General features: G+C 43.3%; 1 protein-coding gene across 1 annotated transcript in view; it reads left to right on the top strand.

The window, feature by feature from the left end:
• The first annotated feature begins 6,252 nt into the window (after window positions 1-6,252).
• The window catches only part of LOC106560623 (angiomotin-like 2a), a 17,817-nt gene continuing 8,733 nt past the window's right edge, over window positions 6,253-15,336 (top strand). Inside the window, exons 1-4 of the mRNA XM_014123677.3 lie at window positions 6,253-6,602; window positions 10,769-11,583; window positions 11,952-12,132; window positions 15,168-15,312. Of these exons, the coding sequence (XP_013979152.1) occupies window positions 10,844-11,583; window positions 11,952-12,132; window positions 15,168-15,312 (1,066 nt within the window). The 5' untranslated portion in view covers window positions 6,253-6,602; window positions 10,769-10,843. The remainder of the gene's footprint in view (window positions 6,603-10,768; window positions 11,584-11,951; window positions 12,133-15,167; window positions 15,313-15,336) is intronic.

Here is a 15,336-nt window from a genome sequence, read left to right on the forward strand (position 1 = left end):
GTGAGACAGTTGAGGACAGACCTGATGGTTCTGGGTGAGACAGTTGAGGACAGATGGTGAGACAGTTGAGGACAGACCTGATGGGTTCTGGGTGAGACAGTTGAGGACAGACCTGATGGTTCTGGGTGAGACCGTTGAGGACAGACCTGATGGGTTCTGGGGGAGACAGTTGAGGACAGACCTGATGGTTCTGGGTGAGACAGTTGAGGACAGACCTGATGGTTCTGGGTGAGACAGTTGAGGACAGACCTGATGGTTCTGGGTGAGACAGTTGAGGACAGACCTGATGGTGCTGGGTGAGACAGTTGAGGACAGACCTGATGGTGCTGGGTGAGACAGTTGAGGACAGACCTGATGGGTTCTGGGTGAGACAGTTGAGGACAGACCTGATGGTTCTGGGCGAGACAGTTGAGGACAGACCTGATGGTGCTGGGTGAGACAGTTGAGGACAGACCTGATGGTGCTGGGTGAGACAGTTGAGGACAGACGGTGAGACAGTTGAGGACAGGCCTGATGGTTCTGGGTGAGACAGTTGAGGACAGACCTGATGGTTCTGGGTGACACAGTTGAGGACAGACGGTGAGACAGTTGAGGACAGGCCTGATGGTTCTGGGTGAGACAGTTGAGGACAGACGGTGAGACAGTTGAGGACAGGCCTGATGGTTCTGGGTGAGACAGTTGAGGACAGACCTGATGGGTTCTGGGTGAGACAGTTGAGGACAGACCTGATGGTTCTGGGTGAGACAGTTGAGGACAGACCTGATGGTTCTGGGTGAGACAGTTGAGGACAGATGGTGAGACAGTTGAGGACAGACCTGATGGGTTCTGGGTGAGACAGTTGAGGACAGACCTGATGGTTCTGGGTGAGACCGTTGAGGACAGACCTGATGGGTTCTGGGTGAGACTGTTGAGGACAGACCTGATGCTACAAGCCCAGTGCATCTTGGAGCTGTAGTCTGTAAAGTAGAACATGGCGCTCAGTGTAAATGTGTATCCTTGCCCCATGGGTAAATGTTATACCAGACAGGAGAAAGTATTTTCTTTTCTTTGAAGGGCTTGTTTGAACTTGATGGTTGAGTGTGGAATGCCCTGAGTCGGCATTGCAGACAGCAGGTGCTGGACAACTATACAACTGTAGAACTCAGTTCAGTTGTGCTGCTGGCTGTTACAACACAGACATACATGAGTAACTGTTGTTTATCTCCAACTCTTCGACATAGTCCTCATAGCGGGCTGGTATTTGTTTAGAGACGTTTCTGAGTGTGTCCCATGCCCTTGCAACAAGTAACAATGAGCTGTTTCTCTATTCAGCATCTTAATGTGCCAGAAATGACAACAATCTGGGGTTTTTTAGGGAGAGAAAAAGCAATTGATTATTGTTTTTATGGATTATTATTTGCCTTTTTTTAGGTGATACCTTTTCTGTGGTGTGAATTACCACATGGTCTTCGGCAAACTAATGCGGAAAAAGTAGCTATTGTTTATTCCATCACAAAACATTGTATCAAAAACAGCTAATGTCTTTGTGTGGATGTTCCAAAATATACTCCACTCTTTCCTTATGCACTGTTGTAGAACAGTAGGACTCCATAGTGCTGTTACCTAAATCCACTTCTGGATCTATTTATACACCCATACATTACTGTCCCTATAGAAAGCATTGGGTGTTTATGGATTAGGACACGCATGCAGACCTATTGTTCATCAAGAAAAAAAATACCAATTTAAATGGAAAATATCAGCGACTACGAGCCGGTACTTTCTCCCACAATGCTGCCAATGTGCGGCAGGTATTCTAGCAGTTAAGAATGTTGGGCCAGTAACCAAAAGGTTGCCGGTTCAAATCCCTGAGCCGACCAAGTGAAAAATCTGTCCTTGTGCAAGGCACTTAATCCCTAATTGCTCTGGATAAAACTTTGCTAAATGACTAAAATGTAAAGGTGCTGTTGCCCTGGGACTGGCCCCGACAGTCTACACTTTGCTTTCTCCACCTCTCAGCCACAGCAGCAGCGGCTGGGGGGGGTGGCAGCCCCCATGGATATGCTAATATGAGGAATGTGGCCATTTCCTCCTTTAGCAGGGAAACAAAGGAAATGGAGAGCCTCCCAACACAGGGCCGGTCGCACCCACTGCTTATAGGCTGCATTGTGCTACTGGGGGCCCAGTCAAGCCAGGCCGAATGACCCATTAACGGGTTCTGATGGTTCGAATGGCCTATCCAGGTAGTTCGTACGTCTTCAAGGATCTTATCAGAGTACATTTTCAGTCAATTCAGGAAGTAACCAGAAATGTTGATCCCAATATTCAATGGGGAAATCAGGAAATTGTTCTGTGGGGAAAATCAGTTTTGTTTCCGAATTGATTGGTTAAAATCAGATTGGCACAACTTTAACTCTGATGACTCTTCCACTTCACATGTAATGCCTGCCTGTCTATTCAAAGGTTGTTCTAATGGCCTGTACGTGTGTCACGGCACGGTCTGTCTGTCTGCTTTTCGCTCACATCTAATATACAACATATCTGTGTGCTTCACAGTTCACACAAATGAGAGGGATTGAATTGTGTTGAATGTGTGTTTCACACAAACGTTTCATACATTCAATTTAGGTGACAATGTCCATTTCTCTGTCAGGGAAGTTTTCTATGCAGATGGACGTGTTTGTAGGTCTTTATTGATCCTCATTTCATTTCCACTCCCAGAATATGTGCTGATAACACAATCTAGTTTATGGGATACCATAATGTATGCACCCTTACCATCTTCAGATATACCAGTACGTATAGTATTACCAACTACAGATATACCAGTATGTATAGTATTACCATCTACAGATATAGCAGTATGTATAGTATTACCATCTACAGATATACCAGTATGTATAGTATTACCATCTACAAATATACCAGTATGTATAGTGTTACCATCTACAGATATACCAGTATGTATAGTATTACCATCTACAGATATACCAGTATGTATAGTATTACCATCTACAGATATACCAGTATGTATAGTGTTACCATCTACAGATATACCAGTATGTATAGTGTTACAGATATACCAGTATGTATAGTGTTACCATCTACAGATATACCAGTATGTATAGTATTACCATCTACAGATATACCAGTATGTATAGTATTACCATCTACAGATATACCAGTATGTATAGTATTACCATCTGCAGATATACCAGTATGTATAGTGTTACCATCTACAGATATACCAGTATGTATAGTGTTACAGATATACCAGTATGTATAGTGTTACCATCTACAGATATACCAGTATGTATAGTGTTACAGATATACCAGTATGTATAGTGATACCATCTAAAGCTAGTATACTGGCACCATGAGAGGCAATAGGTTACTGAGTCTTTGTGGCAGGATATTATGTCAACAGTCACAAAACAGACAGTTTCAGGATGTGTAGTCCAAACGTTGCAACAGCCCTCAACTACATAGTGTAAAAAAACAAACATTAAGAACACCTTCCCAATATTGAGCTGCACGTCCCTTTCACCCTCAGAACAGACTCAATTTGTCAGGGAATGGACTCTACAATGTGTTCGAATGTGTTCCACAACATGCTGGCCCATGTTGCCTTCAGTGCTTCCCAAACTTGGGTCAAGTTGGTTACATGTGCTTTCGGCTGGTGGACCATTCTTGATACACATGGGAAACTGTTGAGCATGAAAAAAACAAAGCAGCGTTGACGTTTTTGACACAAACTAGTGCGCCTGGCAACTACTACCATACACTGTTTGTACATGTTTTAAATTGAGCAGATACTCTTATTCAGAGCGACTTACAGTAGTGAGTGCACACAGTCCCAGACAAAAGTTTGGACACACCTAATCATTCAAGGGTTTTTCTTTATTTTTGCTATTTTCTACATTGTAGAATAATAGTGAAGACATCAAAACGATGAAATAACACATATGGGATTGTGTAGTAACAAACAGTGTTAAACAAATCAAAATACGTTTTATATTTTAGATTCTTCAAAGTAGCCACCCTTTGTCCTTGAGGACAGCGTTGCACACGCTTGGCATTCTCTCAACCAGCTTCACCAAGTGGATCTAACAAGTGACATCAGTAAGGGATGATAGATTTCTCCTGGTCAGTCTTTTTCATGGACAGAGCAGGTGTTTCTAATGTTTTGTACAGTCAGTTTATTTCCACGTAACTGTAAATGTTCTAGGTATTTCTACAACTCAGAACAGAATCGTCTACGTCTATGAACTTTCCATGACATGTCCCTAGTTATCAATAACTGTCTTCTAAAACGAGATTGTCCTCTCTCTATGCGAAATCGTGTTTAGCCTAATTAAGGTGTAGGTTACTAAGTTTGCTGTGGGATAGGCCTGTTATGTAAAATAACTGACAGTTACAGGACCTGGTTGAAAAGAAGGTACGTTGTGACAGTTGGCCCTCAACTGACATGCAAATTACCAGGAGGTCATTTGACTATGAGATGGTGAAAGGTGGGTGTTTCAGACAAGACAAGATTCTATGTCATTTTACAGAGTCGGCAAGTTGAGGCTTGTTACAGACACAAATACAAGAACCACAACCTTAAAAAGAAACCTGGCTAAAAAAAGTCCCTTCTCACCTTTGTCAGCATGTAGCCACTAGCCATCCTCTCTCAGCCAGGCCAGCTGATCCTAGGGCCTAGGCTGCATCCCGCCTTTCTGTCAGACCAGCATCCCTCTCTCAGCCAGGCTAGCTGATCCTAGGGCCTAGGCAGCATCCCGCCTCTCTTAGCCAGGCCAGACGATCTTAGGGCCTGGCCAGCATCCCCTTCTCAGCCAGGCTAGCTGATCCTAGGGCCTAGGCAGCATCCCGCCTCTCTTAGCCAGGCCAGACGATCTTAGGGCCTGGCCAGCATCCCCTTCTCAGCCAGGCTAACTGATCCTAGGGCCTAGGCAGCATCCCTCCTCTCTTAGCCAGGCCGGAAGATCTTAGGGCCTGGCCAGCATCCCCTTCTCAGCCAGGCTAGCTGATCCTAGGGCCTAGGCAGCTTCCCCCTCCACCAACCAGGCCAGCTGATCTTAGGGCCTAGGCAGCATCCCCCTCTCAGCCAGGGCACCTGATCCTAAGGCCTAGACAGCTTCCCCATATGCAGCATGTGTGTGAAGAATGCAGGACAGCAAGGACCAGGGGGGTTGGTGTTGGTTAGTCCGGGCAACATCCCAAATGGCACCCTATTCCCTATATAGTACATTACTTTTGACCGGAGCCATGGATCCTGGTCAAACTTAGTGCACTAAATAGGGAATAGGCTGCCATTTGTGGTGATGAAGGTGCTCCCATACAGCAGATGGCAGGGCTGTCCCCTCCCCTCCTCCCCTCCTCTCTTCTTGGTCATGTCTGCTGTGTAGAGAACAATGCATCTCTTCTCTCAGAGCTAACCCTGATTAGGGAGGGGACAGGGTTTTCACCCCCAGACAGCTGGCAGGCAGCGGGCCTCACACACCCGGCTGGCACACACCCCTCACAGGCATACACACACACACACACACACACACTCCACCATGTCCACACAGACATAGACTCCACAATTACCCGGCACGGGCCTCAGCTTAAATATTTACCAGGCACATGCAAATAAAAGGCCTTTTTTTTTTATAACAATCAATGATGCTTCACTTTAAATGACCACTGCTACTTACCTCCAGCTACCATGTCTAGTATATGCTACTACGTTAATGCTATGTTTGGATTTAGCACAGAAACCTTTGGCCTGAATTGCAGCTAGGTAGTAAGGACTGTACTTGATCCAAGTGTACAATTGCAATGCATGGTATATTAATCAAATCAATCAAATGTATTTTATAAAGCCCTTCTTTTTTTTATTTTTACATCAGCAGTTGTCACCATGTGTTATAGGGATTGCTCAGATTACATTTTCAACAAGGAAAATAAAACAATGGGTAAAATCCCGATAGAATATTTCTTGATAGAATATTTCACGATAGAATATTTCTTGATATAATTGTGTATGGTATACTATATGATGAGTTTATAATGTTGTGAAAATTAAAGTCCATTTAAAACTAACGCCCTGCTTCACAATAGTGCCCCACTTTTCTCTTTCTAGTCACAGCATGCTATAGCTAATTACTTCATCTCCCCAACTGCTAACAACAACGAAACGCTTTACATTACACAGGCAGGCGACTAGCAGCTGTCCCCTCTGCTATGTGCACGGTGCCTGCTCAGCTCTGCTCTGCAGTTCCAGACTCGACTCGACTCGCCCTGCCCCCCTGTTCTCGCTGTGCGCTCTGCGGTTCTGATCTCGGAGGGACTCCGAGCTCTTGCATTCCAACCATTCCAGTCTCCGCGAACAATCGGTCCTCAGTTATTTATGAGTAGCGCTTTCTCTCTCTCTCCCGGCTCAGTCTGTTGTGAAAGCTTCTCGAAGACGCACACGGTAGCAGTGCACTCTCTCAGAGGAACGTAGTATACTCAGCATACGAATTTATACTTTCCAGTTCTAGGAAGTTCTATTAGGATTACATTACGTTTAAAAATAAATAGAAACGTTATAGGGCTACGGCGTCCACAACTTGTTTCCGTGATGACAATGTAAATAGGTAAGATTATAGTTTTGCTGCTTTTTTTAAATGAGTTGCTTTACGCATGGTGGGATAGGTCTTTCAAAGTATTATTATTATAGGCGCAAATTCTGGTTTGTTCCTTTTGACTTTAACTATCCTTCTTTCTTACAATCTATCCACATGTTATGTTCATCTTATACTAATGTTGTAACACACACATAATACGTAGGAATGTCGGCTTTGGTCTGTGATCATGTCTGTCTATGGAGCCGCTGTAGACAATAGAGACTTTATTTGAATTTTATTGGCACTGCTTATCAATTGTTTTATCGGGCTATATTGTTTTATGTTCCTCTTTGAGACAGGAATGTTATCAGACATAGGGAGGCAGCAGTATAGTCCATGCTCTCTCTCTCTATTCATTGTGGCTATGTGTGTTGGCCATAGAGGCTATAGAGTATTTAGTCCCACATATACACACAATTTAGATTGTATAGTAAACAACACACATTGTAGCTCAACAAATAGCCTCAATGAATGTATGGCCTGATATCCGTCATAACATGTGAATGTTCAGGAAAGTAAAACAAAAAAAGGCCAAATAGTGATTAGGCAATTGATTGGAATCTGCAACGTTTGCAGCAGGAAATAACTGACTCAATATAATAATATCTAATCATCCCACAAATAAACCATCCCTTAACTACAATACTTCTGGTTTTGGGCTTTTCAAAAAATGATGTATAGTGAAGTATGGCATGACCTGCTAATATAAGCCCATGCTATTCAGAGCATATGGTATGCCTGCTTTCATGCTACCCTAAACACAATTTAGAATTGCCCATACCATACCAAAGCCTAATATATTGACATATATTTCAAATACAAACTTGGAATATATGTACCAATATTTGAAATACAAATCTAAATATATGTCTATGTCACATAAATCATAAATATATTTACATGTTTAATTTTGGCGGTTTTTAAATATGTTTTAATATTTTTGACATGTGTAGATATATTTACGTGTATTGCTTATCCATATGTGGTAGTATGCATTTTACATACATGTGCTATTCATATATTTACATGTATTTCAAATATATATATTTAACAGTATGCATGACTATTTATGGTCAATATATTTATATATGAATAATACGTATTTTTATATATGAGTAATACATAGTTCATAATCTATGGTGATATACGTGTAAGAAATGTAATTAAATGCATGTCAAATGCAATAGAAAAAACACAAAGGATTAACACACACAAAAAAATGGATTGCTTCCATTTTTGAGCTCAGAAAGTCACTGGAAGGTCGCATCTGAAAACCAAAATATAATGTACATATGACCTCTGTGCACTTTATCAACTCTATTTGAAAATAAGATCTTTAAACAAGTCAACAGTTACCCTGAGACAGAAACTCAGCGGGAGAAAAAATCCACACAAGATAAAAAATGAAGGGTTAATGTTTGACTACCCAATGAGATCGGGCTACCTGACTTGGTTAGGCTCCACTGTTAGCAAATGTTCTGTCGGAGCCAGTTGCAGGTTAGGTGATTTACAAGTTAGGATAACTAAATTGGCAGGTTAGGTGAATTAACGTGCCAGGTTAAGTGAATTCATGTGGTAGGTTAGAAGAATTAGGTTAAGGTTAGGAAAAGAGTTAGGGTAAGGCTTAGCCGACCAAATGAGTTAGCCCGACTTAATCAGGTCGTGACAAATGTTCATGAACATCAAATTGATACTCACAATGCAGATTCCTTAACCTCCAGTGTCCATTTTCAGACTCACAACTTGACAGTTACACTGTGAATTATGCAGAGACAGAAAGTCAGTGAAACAATTCCAAGATTAAGAATAAGGGGTTAATGTTTAGGAACTAACGTTAGCTAGCTAAATGATACAAAACATTAACTTATATTGGCTGGGGTCTGTCCATAGGGAGTTGAGGCTCCAGACCAGAACAATCCACTGCAGGGACAAATATGATAATTTTTAGCTAGAAATAGCTAGCTAGCCAGTTCTAGCTATATCGCTGTCAGAGAAACTCAGCACTCACTACAAAGCTAGCTAGCTAGCAAGCAACCAACATTAACTAGCTAGCTTTGGCAATTAAATTATATTTAACACATACATGACATATGAGCTTTAATATCCAAAACAAGTCTTACCTTAGTCAGCATGTTGCGGTAGCTAGCTAACTAGCTGTGTTAGCTAGCTCAGTGAAAACCTCTTGCTTGCAGGCGTGTTAAGAAAATATCTTCTTCATCTGCCATCCGACAGCTGAAAAACATATTTTAAATCAATGTTATGATTATATAATCAAATAAAATGCTAAAGATTTTTGACACTGACAGCTGCTCTTCTCCTTCATATGAAGAAAATTCAAAATCAAGACTTTGTCAGTTGGAGGCAGGGCATAGGAACATTGTGATGGACAGCTCGGGAGAAATATGGGTTCTAGGTGGTTTATAGCTAGTCTTCCTATGTTTCTTACGTGTCAGGTAGCCTCCATAGCTGCAACGTTTATTTTCAACGTTTGCATGCAAACCTCACTTTGCGAACCTAATGCCAAGACAATAGAGTCGACATTACAATACAGCATGAAACATGAGGCGCAAAAATATATGTCATTAACATATATTAGAACATTTTATGTGCTCAAGTTTTATATATTTCATAAATATATTCTGGACACATGTAAATATATTTTGAAACCCCTGCATATACTATATACTTTGTGTAATTACAGTACCATTCGAAATAGAGCAATTCTTTCTCCCACCAATAAAATGTATGCTGCTATAAAACATTTCACCATATTTTAATGTTGACAAATTAAAAATGACAGTTTCCATTAAACGTTTCTGTGATAGTATACACTACATGACCAAAAGTATGTGGACATCTGCTCGTCCAATATCTCATTCCAAAATCCTGGGCATTAATATGGAGTTGGTCGCCCCCTTTGCTGCTATAACAGCCTCCACTCGTCTGGGAAGGCTTTCCACTAGATGTTGGAACGTTGATGCGGAGGCTTGCTTCCATTCAGCCACAACAGCATTAGTGAGGTCCGGCACTGATGTTGGGCGATTAGGCCTGGCTCGCAGTCGGCTTTCCAAGTCATCCCAAAGGTGTTCGATGGGGTTGAGGTCAGGGCTCTGTGCAGGCCAGTCAAGTTCTTCCACATCGATCTCGACAAACCATTTCTGCATGGACCTCGCTTTGGCAACAGGGGCATTGTCATGCTGAATCTGGGCATTAATGCCCATGGAACAGACCTTCCCCAAACTGTTGCCACAAAGTTGGAAGCATAGAATTGTCTAGAGAGTCATTGTATGCTGTAGCATTGAGATTTCCCTTAACATAAAAAAACAGAGCCAGACCATTATTCCTCCTCCACCAAGCTTTACAGTTGGCACTATGCATTTGGGCATGTAGCGTTCTCCTGCCAGATGGTGAAGTGTGATTCATCACACCATAGAATGCGTTTCCACTGTTTACCAGAGTCCAATGGCGGCGAGCTTTACACCACTCCAGCCGACGCTTGACATTACGCATGGTGATCTTAGGCTTGTGTGTGGCTGATCGGCCATTGAAACTCATTTCATGAAGCTCCCAATGAACAGTTCTTGTGCTGACCTTGCTTCCAGATGCAGTTTGGAACTCGGTAGTGAGTGTTGCAATCGAGGACAGAAGGTTTTTACGCGCCATGCGCTTCAGCACTCAGCGGTCCCGTTCTGTGAGCTTGTGTGGCCTGCCACTTCGCGGCTGAGCCGTTGTTGCTCCTAGACATTTCCACTTCACAATAACAGCACTTACAGCTCTAGCAGGGCAGACATTTGTTGGAAAGGTGGCATTCTATAACGGTGCCACGTTGAAAGTCACTGAACTCGTCAGTAAGGCCATTCTACTGCCAATGTTGGTCTAAGGAGATTGCATGGCTGTGGCCTCAACGTTATACACCTGTCAGCAATGGGTGTGGCTGAAATAGCTAAATCCACTAATTTAAAGGGGTGTCCACATACTTTTGTATATATATTGTATGCTTTTTGATGACATTATGTCATTATGAGATGACTATTAGATACTGTTTAATTATAACGGCATCATAATGCATTATAAGACTTTGTGTTACAGAATGTAGTATTTGATTTAGCTAATTCTCTTACTGCTCCTGTCTCTAGATCTGTGGTTAACTAATAATCCAAACCACCAAGTTCAACACAGCCCTTCACTTATATATTCTCTGATTGACTGAGATGAGAACTGCTGAGGAGTCTTCTGGCACGGTCCTGCACCGTCTAATCCAGGAGCAGCTCCGTTACGGGAACCCCACAGACACCACTACCCTCCTGGCCATCCAGCAGCAGGCCCTGCGTGGAGGCAGCAACAGCAGCGGAGGAGGCGGTACCGGATCCCCCCGTTCCTCCCTGGAGAGCCTGACCCAGGAGGAGTCCCAGTTCATCCACATGTCCACCAGACAGGATCCCCAGGGTCAGGAGTACCAGGGGGACTACAACCACTGTGAGAGTGATTCTGTGTGTCATCTCTACCAGCTCCACAGACACGGAGAGGAGCTGCCCACCTATGAGGAGGCCAAGGCCCACTCTCAGTACCTGGCCTCGGTAGGGGCCCATCGGGGTCAGGGGCTTGAGGTGATGAATCACCAGGGAGGAGCCCAGTGGGACCTGAAACGGGAGCACACCCGCTCCCTCAGTGAACGGCTCATGCAGCTCTCCCTGGAGAGGAATGCTGGATCATGTGGATCCAGAGACAGTCTGCCCCTCAGCTCCACTCAGAGTTACCCACAGCTTTCCAATGGCCACTGTGGGCCTGTTGACCACCAGGGACCAGAGTCTCTCCAGTACCCTGATCAGAGGGGACCTCCCCCGGACTACCCCTTCCTGGTCAGGCCTCCTGGATACATGCTCAGCCACTCACAGGAGACACACGGACACTACCACCAGGAACCTCCTCCACCATTCCACTCCCAGCACAGGTAAATAGAACACACACACACACACACACACACACACACACACACACACACACACACACACACACACACACACACACACACACAAGACAAACCAATATGAATGACATTATATGGATTATGGGTTCCCAGTTAATTTAAATAATTTCTATAATTCACTTTTTATTTTTTGCCTTTCTTTAACCACGTAAGTCATGGAAAACACATTCTCTTTTACAATAACGACCAGTATCCCTGTGTTAGCTATATGGGATGAGTATACCCCAATGACTCTACTTGGTTATAACCACGTGGATGACGGAGTTTGATTCAATGATTCAAAGTATTATAGATATAGATGTAGACTCCATCGTCTTCTCTATTCTCCTTAGGTATGAACCTGCCCATGCCCAGATGATTCACCACAGTGTCCATTCTGGTCCAGAGGTCTACATGAGCCACAGCAACCCCAGTACCCACAACAACAGTGCCCAGATGGACCTGTTGAGGGAAAATCAGAGACTGCGGAAAGAGCTGGAGGGGTACAGCGAGAAGGCTGCCAGACTTCAGAAGGTGAGAGATAGGAGACTCCTTGGATACGTCCCAAATGGCACCCTACACCCTATATACAGTACCTTGCAAAAGTATTCACCCCCTTGGTGTTTTTCCTATTTTGTTGCATTACAACCTGTAATATAAAACTGATTTTTATTTGAATTTCATACAATGGACATACACAAAATAGTCTAAATTGGTGAAATGAAATGAAAAAAATGACTTGTTTCAAAAAATGTAAAAAAATGTAAAACAGAAAAGTAGTGCGTTCATATGTATTCACCCCCTTTGCTATGAAGCCCCTAAATAAGATCTGGTGCAACCAATTACCTTCAGAAGTCACATAATTAGTTAAATAAAGTCCACCTGTGTACAATCTAAGTGTCACATGATCTGTCACATGATATATATGTCTCAGTATATATACACCTGTTCTGAAAGGCCCCATATTTTGCAACACCACTAAGCAAGGGGCACCACCAAGCAAGCGGCGCCATGAAGACCAAGGAGCTCTCCAAACAGGTCAGGGACAAAGTTGTGGAGAAGTACAGATCAGGGTTGGGTTATAAATAAAACTTTGAACATCCCACTGAGCACCATTAAATCCATTATTAAAAATGGAAAGAATATGGCACCACAACAAACCTGCCATGAGAGGGCCTCCCACCAAAGCTCACGGACCAGGCAAGGAGGGCATTAATCAGAGAGGCAACAAAGAGACCAAAGATAACCCTGAAGGAGCTGCAAAGCTCCACAGCGGAGATTGGAGTATCTGTCCATAGGACCACTTTAAGCCGTACACTCCACAGAGCTGGGCTTTACGGAAGAGTGGCCAGAAAAAAGCCCTTGCTTAAAGAAAAAAATAAGCAAACACGTTTGGTGTTCACCAAAAGGCATTTGAGAGACTCCCCAAACTTATGGAAGAAGGTACTCTGGTCAGATGAGACTAAAATGTAGCTTTTTGGCCATCAAGGAAAACGCTATGTGTGGCACAAACCCAACACCTCTCATCACCCTGAGAACACCAACCCCAGTGAAGCATGGTGGTGGCAGCATCATGCTGTGGGGAGGTTTTTCATCGGCAGGGACTGGGAAACTGGCCAGAATTGAAGGAATGATGGAGGGAGCTAAATATAGGGAAATTCTTGAGGGAAACCTGTTTCAGTCTTCCAGAGATTTGAGACTGGGACGGAGGTTCACCTTCCAGCAGGACAATGACCCTAAGCATACTGCTAAAGCAACACTTGAGTGGTTTAAGGGAAAACATTTAAATATGTCTTGGGATGGCCTAGTCAAAGCCCAGACCTCAATCCAATTGAGAATCTGTGGTATGACTTAAAGATTGCTGTACCCCAGCGGAACCCATCCAACTTGAAGGAGCTGGAGCAGTTTTGCCTTGAAGAATGGGCAACAATCCCAGTGGCTAGATGTGCCAAGTTTACAGAGACATACCCCAAGAGACTTGCAGCTGTAATTGCTGTAAAAGATGGCTCTACAAATTATTGACTTTGGGGGGGTGAATAGTTATGCACGCTCAAGTTTTCTTTTTTTTGTGTCTTATTTCTTGTTTGTTTCACAATTTCACAATTGTTTCATACTTCAAAGTGGTAGGCATGTTATGTAAATCAAATGATACAAACCCCCCAAAAAATCGATTTTAATTCCAGGTTGTAAGGCAACAAAATAGGAAAAATGCCAAGGGGGATGAATACTTTCGCAAGGCACTGTAATACGTTACTTTTGACCAGAGCCCTATAGGTCCTGAACAAAATGGCACCCTATTCAATATGGGCCCTGGTCTAAAGTAGTGCACTATAAAAGGTATAGGGTGCCATTGGGGACACAATCCTTGTTCTTATACAGTCTTCCTAATTAGTAACCTTGAATGACTCTGTCACAGCATACAGCATATAGGAGTCTGCCTGCTTGTAACATAGTTGATTGACAGTAATAGTTATGAGTATCATTATAATAGATAAGCATGAAAAGGTTTTTATTTCTAAGCCCTGTTGGCTCACAGAGGGTGTAGAGGTAGATAGGGAAGTATACACCTGTGTGTGTGTGTGTGTGTGTGTGTGTGTGTGTGTGTGTGTGTGTGTGTGTGTGTGTGTGTGTGTGTGTGTGTGTGTTTGCCAATGCTGCATATCAGTGAGATTAGCCCTCTAGCTGTGCTGTAGCAGGAATGTGCACCGTGGTCAAACCACAGGGACTTTTCTGTTAATTCTGGAATCATTCATTTCTAGTAACAGACAGAGACTCATTTACAGGTTATTTTAGGAACAGACAGAGACTCAGACACAGGTTATTTTAGTAACAGACAGAGACTCATTAACAGGTTATTTTCACATCTGAAAGTACATTGAAAAGACACTTCCATCTGTCTTTTCATTCAGACTCCTCTACCTTCCACACACAAACCTCTTCACATGGAAGCTTATGACTACATTCCTTAAAACTTTATGTGCTACTTGTGGGGATTGTCATGCATGTGCTTGCTACCTGATAGTGTCTTATTAACACATTCTGTTGAAGGCACTAGTAGTGCTCCTGTTTCTGAGACTGGACTGTCCTCTATATCTCTGGCTCCTTTGTCCTCCTGCCCCTCCTGTTCCTCTTCCTCCTTATCCTCCTCCTCCACGTTGGCAGAATGCCATGAGGAGAGATGAACGCCCAGACACCTGGGACTCATAACCGCTCAGTCAGGAATGTGGATTCCCACTTCTCTTAAAGAGCAGAGTTTTAGTCATTTGCTTTGGTCACACTGCAGTACTTACACAATGAGCAGGCCAGACAAGCAATTCATATGTCTCATACATTCTGTATGACATCACAGATCTCTTTAGGGTCAGGTCTTAATTCCTGCACTTTTTTTAATGCTGCTTTTCCACTGACTTTGGACCAGAGTTTTCAGGCTTTTATGTTTCCACATCTGAGGCCTGCCCCCCCCCCAACAAAAAAAAGCCCCTCAAAATGTGACCACTGGTGGGGATGAGCTGGGTTTTAAGCTAGAGACCCTCAGACTGACAGTGTCCTCCTCTTGTGTTTCCTTCCAGCTGGAAGTAGAGATCCAGAGGATATCTGAGGCCTACGAGACCCTGATGAAGGGCTCAGCCAAGCGAGAGATCCTGGAGAAAACCATGAGGAACAAACTGGAGTCAGAGATCAAGAGACTACACGACTTCAACAGAGACCTCAGAGGTAAGGCTACCAGCAGCTAGATGC

This window comes from Salmo salar, chromosome 10 (genome assembly GCF_965601325.2).
Source record: "Salmo salar chromosome 10, fSalSal1, whole genome shotgun sequence".
NCBI lineage: Eukaryota > Metazoa > Chordata > Actinopteri > Salmoniformes > Salmonidae > Salmo > Salmo salar.